This window comes from Fukomys damarensis, unplaced genomic scaffold (assembly GCF_012274545.1).
Source record: "Fukomys damarensis isolate Sample0158 unplaced genomic scaffold, DMR_v1.0_HiC HiC_scaffold_2, whole genome shotgun sequence".
NCBI classification, from domain to species: domain Eukaryota; kingdom Metazoa; phylum Chordata; class Mammalia; order Rodentia; family Bathyergidae; genus Fukomys; species Fukomys damarensis.
The window spans coordinates 2,355,062-2,362,672 of NW_022900914.1; the positions used below are offsets into that span (position 1 = coordinate 2,355,062).

At 52.1% G+C, this 7,611-nt stretch overlaps 1 protein-coding gene across 1 annotated transcript in view; it reads right to left on the reverse strand.

The window, feature by feature from the left end:
• Positions 1 to 7,611, reverse strand: part of Matn3 (matrilin 3) — a 24,658-nt gene that overhangs the window by 14,053 nt on the left and 2,994 nt on the right. Inside the window, exons 4-5 of the mRNA XM_033762842.1 lie at positions 3,078 to 3,644; positions 152 to 277 (exon numbers count right to left, since the gene is read on the reverse strand). Of these exons, the coding sequence (XP_033618733.1) occupies positions 152 to 277; positions 3,078 to 3,644 (693 nt within the window). The remainder of the gene's footprint in view (positions 1 to 151; positions 278 to 3,077; positions 3,645 to 7,611) is intronic.

Genomic DNA, 7,611 nt, shown 5'->3' on the forward strand with positions numbered 1-7,611 from the left:
TTTTTTTTTTTTTTTTTGGTGTGGGGGCGGTCAGACCCGGACCTTGCGCTTGTGAGGCAGTAGTGACGCCTGGCTGAGGCTCTGCGTTGCCTGACCTTGCTCCCTGCCTGCCTCTCCCGGGGCGTCGGGGATGGACCAAGGGCAGCCTCACCTGAGCACGTCCTCCGATCCGCGTTCAGGGTGTAGCCCTGGCTGCACTCGCAGTGGTGCCGGCCGTCCCCGTCGCTGACACACACGTGCTGGCAGCGGTGTGTCCCCAGCGCGCACGCGTCCAGAGCTGCGCGAGGAAGCCGCAGTCACAGTGCTGCCCGAGGCACTGTCGCAGGCGCCCGTCCGACCCCGTCCTTCCTTCGCTGTAAACACTGCCTACGGTCTAACGCCTGTGCTCACTAGAAATACAGCCGCACCTCGGTTGTGCGACGGCTCTAAGCTCCAGCTTCCGCTACTCGAACAGCCAAGTTCGAAAAATCTGCTGGGTGTTCGTAACTCTGCGGGACAGTGGAGCTGAACAAGACTGTAAGAGCCGAGAGTGAACCACACGTCCGGCCCACCGAGGCAGGAAGGGGCGACGCTGCTGCCGTCCAAGTGCTGGGTCGGTGCCCGAAAACACTCTGCCCTCTTTGTTTTGTTGTTGTTGTTGTTGTGTGTGTGAGAGTGTGTGTGTGTGTGTGTGCTTCATTTGCAGAAAATATCTCAACCATGGCTCCAAAGTTAGTGACATTAGCAGTAAAGCTAAGAGGAAAAGTGTGAGAAACATGATAGAATTGAAGAAATAAATCACTGCAAAAGTTGTTAAACTCCTGGAAAAATGAATTTATAAGTGTAATTTTGGGGCCTCAGAACCAATGATCTGGCTTTCCGTTATTTCTCCTGGGAAAATTACATTCAGTTCTTGAACTTTTCGGTGTCTGAACACGAATTTGGAATGAACTGAGTTCGACAACCGAGATATCACTGTACCGCTGAAACTAAAAACTTATTGACTCAAAATTACAGATCTTGTTAGACTTCCTCAAAAAAGAGAGGGAATTTTGAGTTTGACGCTGAAACCAAACATTGCCATCAGACAGGCAGCTTACTCCCCACATCCCACAGGATTTTTGCTTCCCCGCCAGATGGGGGCCCTGGTCCCCACCGGAACATCTGAGCCCGGAGCCATTCTCGCTGGGCGGAGGGTGTGCATTTGGATATGTAAATGAGTCAATCCCCGCAGTCACCTCAGGAATCTTCCCGTAGCCCCTAGGGCCTAGGTACAGAGGTAACACTGGGCACTAACATCTACCAGGGCATCGAACTCCCGTGTTACATACCAACAGGTGAAAAGAAGAGAAAAAAAAAAAAATAAATGAGATTTTATCAGCTAAAGGGCATCTTCCGTCTTTTTGCTCCTAGAGCCATTTCTATCTCCTTGGAATTTTCCCCCCAGTCACAGGTCTTGAAAGATGAATCAATGAATTTAGTCATCTCTCAGAAGCCCACAGGCACTCCCGGGACAGGTAACCCAGGCTCCTCTACCTTTGGCAAGAGGACAAGGCTAATAATATCCCAAGAAGGGTCTTTTCACAGCCCTTCCAACCCTGGCTATGACATACCGCCCCTCAGGCTCTTTCCATACAGAGAGGACCTTTTCCCCAGAACAGCAGGTCCTTTGTGCCAGATGGAAAAGATCGCCATTCACGCCTGGCTGCCTTATGGCCTCTAACCGGGCCCCAGGTGCGAGCTCTGACACCCACCTCAGCCGGGCACCTGGCGGAGCAGCTCCTGCCCACAAGCCCAGGGAGTTTTCCTGAGAGAAAGAAGGCCACTTTCTTTTTGGAAACCAGTGAATGCCAAGGAGATGCCACCACAGCCAGGGAGGACTTGTGAAGATACAGTGTCCCAGGACAGGAAGACAAGGGATCCGGGCCAAGTGTGGCTGAGAGGAAGCCATGCTTTTGTCTCCCATTTCCCACAGACTGGTGACCGCCGGGTTTCACACTGATTATAAATTAATCTCCTAGAGATTTACAAGTGTAATTATTTGCTTTCGTGCTTGTGTCACCCCCATCCCCAGAATGTTACTTGATGACCAGGAAGCGTTACCTTTGTCTTTGTCACCAGTGATCAGAAAATATGTACTGAATAAACAAATGTGGGATAAATCATGTGCCAAAAGGTATCTATGTTTAGAAATTCATCTGGACAAGAACTTTGTCCACACAGGGTTTGGATAATTCCATAGAGGGCTTCAAAAGATAGATCCAAAATGATAAAAGATACAACACAAGTACTCTAATCATAATTCTGATCGGAGACTAAAAGTAAACCCCAGCACTGAGTAGATTTATATTGATGCCCCTGGCTAATTCATGCAGAAATTGCAATGAAATCAGCATTTCCATATTCAAACTCCACCCTGATGAGAAAAGGCATACAAAGGGAGCAACAGAATGATTTTTTTAAAAATCTGCTTATTCTTGTGTCTGCTAAATGAGCCCACGAATCTTCCTGGTGCCTAATCCTATTACTCCACAAAGAATGGTCAGAAAAAGCAACATCTGTAACAAGTGTTCACCAAAGGCCCACTGACAGTAACACTGGGATACAATCTGCTGGTCCTCCCACTGGTCCTCACATTGGTCCTCACAATGCTACCTGTCTTCTGCAGGAAAACAAGAAGCATCCCATGAAATCTGGAGATGGTGAAAGCTAAACAAAACACCTGGGAGAAAAATGTAGTACTTGGGAGAGGGAACAAGAGAGAGGTGTCTTGAGTCGATTTCTTGTTTGTTTTGTTTTGGGGTTTTCCCCACCCCATCAGGGAACAGCAGTTATTTATCCTGGGTATTTCCAGACCTTCATGTTTTAAATGCAAACATGAAGATTTTACGAGCAAACTAAGTTATATACAATACAGCTCTATATTTGTCAGACACCACTGTGTATTTAAGTTGGTAAAAACAAAAATGCCAAAAGAGCATGGCATGTATTTAAGTTTTTCACAAGACTTCCACCAAAAAGTGAACAGATCTCTTTTTCTTTGGGTACACGATGTCTGGAATACATCTCTCCTAGTTGGAAGCAGACTGACCACTTACCACAGAAGGTCTCCTGGAACCTGGAGGAAAGCTTCTCAATGACACCGTAGGTTTCCACGTAGAACACGTGCTCGGCCAGGGGCTCACTGGCCATCGTCTTCAGGGACTCCACGTCTGCCCGGTCCACGCCCACGGCATAGAGCTCAATGCCCGAGGCCCGGGCCCGGGCCGCCACCTCGCTCGCCTGGTCCTGGGGCCTCCCGTCTGTCACGATGATGGCCACCTTTGGGATGTTGGAGGCAGGGCCCCGGGCCCCGGCCTCCAGGGTGAAGGCTTCATCCATGGCTGTCTGGATGGCCAGCCCCGACATGGTGCCCGTCGACAAGGGTGAGATGCGGGCCACGGCCTTCCTCAGGGCCTGCTTGTCTGCATAGGTCCCGAGTTGGAACTCGATCTTCACCGTGCTAGCGTAATTCACCACCGCCACCCGCGTGGCAGCCGGCCCAATGTCCAGAGTGTCGATGATCCGGGAGACGAAGGTTTTCACTTTGCTGAATTCCAGGGGCCGAACGCTACGAGAGCTGTCGATGATGAAGACCAGGTCCAAGGGCCTGCTCTTGCACACACCTGCAAATAGGGGTGCGGGGAGTGGAAAAGACAAGCAGTGATCAGGGCACAACCAGAAACAGGACGATTCTTATTCCCAGAGAAGGCTGGGCTTCCGGGGGCAGGCAGGATCGCACACCTAACCTAGTCACCACTGCCAGCTACCTCCCTGCGATTGCCCTCTTCTCAGCTGCTGAAACACCAAGACCTCAGAGTCCCCTGGTGAGAGCTCAGAGGTGTGGAGTTTGCCCAGATCCCTCCCCTGTCATTTCACACCGCAGTCCCACTGCTCAAGGCTCAGGTCCAAGTTTCCTGGGACCCAGCCCTCCTGGCGACCTTGGCTGAGGTGACCAGTGTGTGCGGCCCTGCTCAGGCCCATACCCCGGCGCCTCCCCTGCAGGTCCAGGCAGAATTAGGGGCAAGGCACCCTGGAACTCTTCTGAAAGCTCCTTCCACTCCCCTCTACACCTCTAGAGTGAAAATGCCCGGGAGAAGCCCTGCACCCTTCCACCTGATGCTGGACCGGGCTAGATGAGGACAGAGCGGGGTGACAACTCGGGCTGCCACGGGTCTGCTCCCATTTGTCCTATTGTCCCCGTCACCTCTCTGCCACACACTCATTCACCATGGAAAGATTTTTTGAAGATCTGCCTGTAGGAAGTTCCACAGCTACAAAGGTAAATAAGCCAGATTTTCCACCTCAAGGCACTTATAAGGAGTGAATGTCCGGAGGATTTCCGGATCTGCTTCCGAAGGTGGCAGGAATGACGGGTTCAGTGAGTGCTGAGAAAGCGTGAGGGTTTCAGGAGGATTGTGGTGACGTGTCTTTCGCTGTAGTACTTTTGTGACAGAGACTTTTGCTGCATTTTCCAACCATACCTCACATATCTCTCTACACCGCGGTGCCTGGCACACTGCAGTAATATGACAGATGTTCGTTTTCATCTGTTCCTTCCTAGTTTTTCCTGTTCCTTCCAGACCTACATGCTCACCCTCTCTCCTGCCCACTACAGACAAGTCCACAGGTCAGGGGACCCACGAGAAAGAGACGCATTGTTACCCTCCCTGCGGAGTCATTTCTCCTCCTGGACCAATACGCACATGCCGTGTGCATCCCACACAGGGCACCCTGTGGGAAACAGGGTCCTCCGGAAGCATTGCCCAGGGCTCCTTCTTTCTGAACAAGAGGACACAGCTGCTGCTACGCTGGGAAAAGTTTACTCAGTGAGTAGGAGAAAAGGTGAGTCTGAAATAAACTCTCAGGCTGAGCCACTTAAGGGAGAAAAATCCTTATCTGGAACAGCAATTATGGATCTAAATAGCTTTCTTTCTAAAGATGAAAATTTACCCTTGGTTTTACCCCTGTGCCTGGAGGTATTTAATAAGAAAGAAATATTTAGCCAGACAGGGTGGCACACACCTGGGATCCCAGCACCCTGGGAGGCTGAGGCAGGAGAATGACAAGCTCAAGGCCAGCCCCAGCAGTTTAGCAGCTTAGTGATACCCTGTCTCAAAATGAAAAGTATCTTGAAAAAAAGACCGTTTTGTAACTCAGTGTGAAGGCCCTAGGGTCAATCCCCACTACTGAAGGAAAACAAAAAAAGATTTTTCCTTTTTCTAACCCTTTTGGAGTCACGGGAGACAACAGGACAACCCCCAGAAGTGGGAGATGCAGGAGCTGTTTCCGCGCGCAGCTGACAGGTGAGGCAGGCATGGCCTTATTCCTGCTCCAAGCCAGCAGCGGCGGGCTGAGCGCTCCCACCTCTTCACTCAGACCCTTCTCCTGCCCTCTTCCGTGTTCAGGGCCCCTGGTGACTGTGTTGCGGCCCCACGAATAATCCGTGCCCTTTCCATGTTTAGCACCACCTGTAAAGTCACTGTTGTCACATGAAGCAGCGTGTATCCAGGTTCCTGGGATCAGGGCCCAGACGTCTCCACAGGGAGACTTTGTTCTGCCCCCCACACCCCTCATCCCGCATGAACAGAGGGTTCAGTGAGAAGGTGACTCCGAGAGGAAAAGACTCGCACACTCGTGGCTCCAGGAGGCACCGCCAGTGAGACACAGAGCTGCTAGTTCAGGGTCTGTACCATCCTGCGCTTCGCTTTTACTCCAGTTATGAAAAAAATACCTGGACCCAGGTCCAGGCAGGATTTTCAGCAGATCTCCTGCCTTGCTCTGATCCATAGGAAACTCGAGGGAATGAAGTAGAATTCTGGAGCTGTTTGAAAAAGAGGGACTTTTAATTCTTTTCGACTTAACTAAATACACAACATGGCATATTTCGGGGTGGCAGGACACTCGCTGGGCGCGTGTGATCTGGCTGATTTCTGTGGTGGAAAATGCTGTCTCAGGAAGCAGGCCGCTGCTGCTGGCTCGGAGCAGGAATAAGGCCATGCCTGCAGCACGCTGCCTCCAGGACGGAGGGGAAGGCTCCCCACAGCCCCAGGAAGGGACAGGATGAGACTCTGCCGTACCCTGGGGTGCCCAGAGACCAGGATGGGCTCTGGCCCTCAAGCACCAACGTACTGTGTACTGTCTTCAGCTTCTGAGTGCACAGCTGGTTGTTACAGCAGCACCTGGACACTAGTCCAGGGGCCTTACCAGGTGGCGGCCAAGGACCCCGGCTGACGGCACTAACTGCACATCGGTACCTTTGTTTGTTGCAATACCGGGGAATGAACTTAGGGTCTGCACACTGAGCTGCTCCCCAGTCCTTCTTCATTCACTTTGACTTCTGCACAGTACACAGCAGTAATTTGATTCTCAAAACAAAGCAGTTATTCTAACAAATGGAAACACTGAGGCAGGAAGGTTACTGAGGAAAGGCCCTCCTGGGCAACTTATCAAGAGCTCATCTCAAAACAAAAGTAATTTTAAAAAAGGGCCAGGAATGTAGCTCAGTGGCACAGTATACCCCTAGTACAATCCCTACTACCTGCAAAAAAATGTTTTAGCCTCTTAAGTTTTCCATGAGCACAATATTTTTAAGTTTTGCCAAAAATAAAAGCCCATAGCAAAGCTAAGCCATTCCTTGCAATAGGAGAGGAAGCTTAGAAGAAATGTAGAGGACTGGTGCTTACAAAGGGGCTCAAGATCAAGTTAGGACTCCGGGTAGTGACGAACTGGTGCAGCTTGGGGGACATGGTCACCTCCCTCTTCCAGTCCCTTCCCCGGCAGGCGGATGAGGACCACAGCAAATCCGATTCAGGAAAGTCTTTTCCCCGTTCCTGGCATGGAGCAACCAGCCAGCTACCAGCCAAACCGAACCCTCGGGAGCCGGGACGCAGCCCCTCCGGCCTCGGCGGCAACGTTTTTGCCCTTTCGAATTTGCCTTCCAGGGCTCCGATGCTGCGGGAAGAGTCCCGAGCTCCTTCTCAGCATATCCAGAAGGCGCAGGGGACGGACAGCCAGGAGACCTGGGAGGTGGGTGGACGCAGCCCCTCCACTAGGCTGAATGAAGCTGGGGTTTTGGTAATGAAGATAAAAATCTTACAAAACCACAGGCAAAGCCGGCAGGAGCGGGAGAAGGAGCCCTTTGTCGCGGTTTCAGGGCCCTGCGTGTTAGTCTGGTCCCCTCGCCCACCGTTCCTGAACAGCCTCCTTTCCTCGTGTGCTCCTGCCAGGGTCGCATCACAGGATCTTCGCTCTGCCCGGGGAACCAACTGCCGATCAAGAGGGGAAACAGTTGCTCGCCACCAGCTCAGTCTTGGGTCTTCGGGATCTCGTAGCACAGTCTGGCTGGGCCCGGTTAGTTCTAATAGAACACAGGCTCGAGAACAGGCCGAGGCAGGGAGGTTCCCTTCCAAGCCTCACAACCCCACGCCTCGCCCTCCCCTCTGCCAAACCCAGGCTACCAGAGGCGGCTACGGGGCACGGAGGGGCCTTGGGAGCCTCGCTGGCCTGGAGGTGCAGGCAGGACTGCTCGGTAGAACCTGAGCCCTCGGGCAGCCCCCGCTCTGCTGCCCAGCGTGGATTCTGAATGGAGAA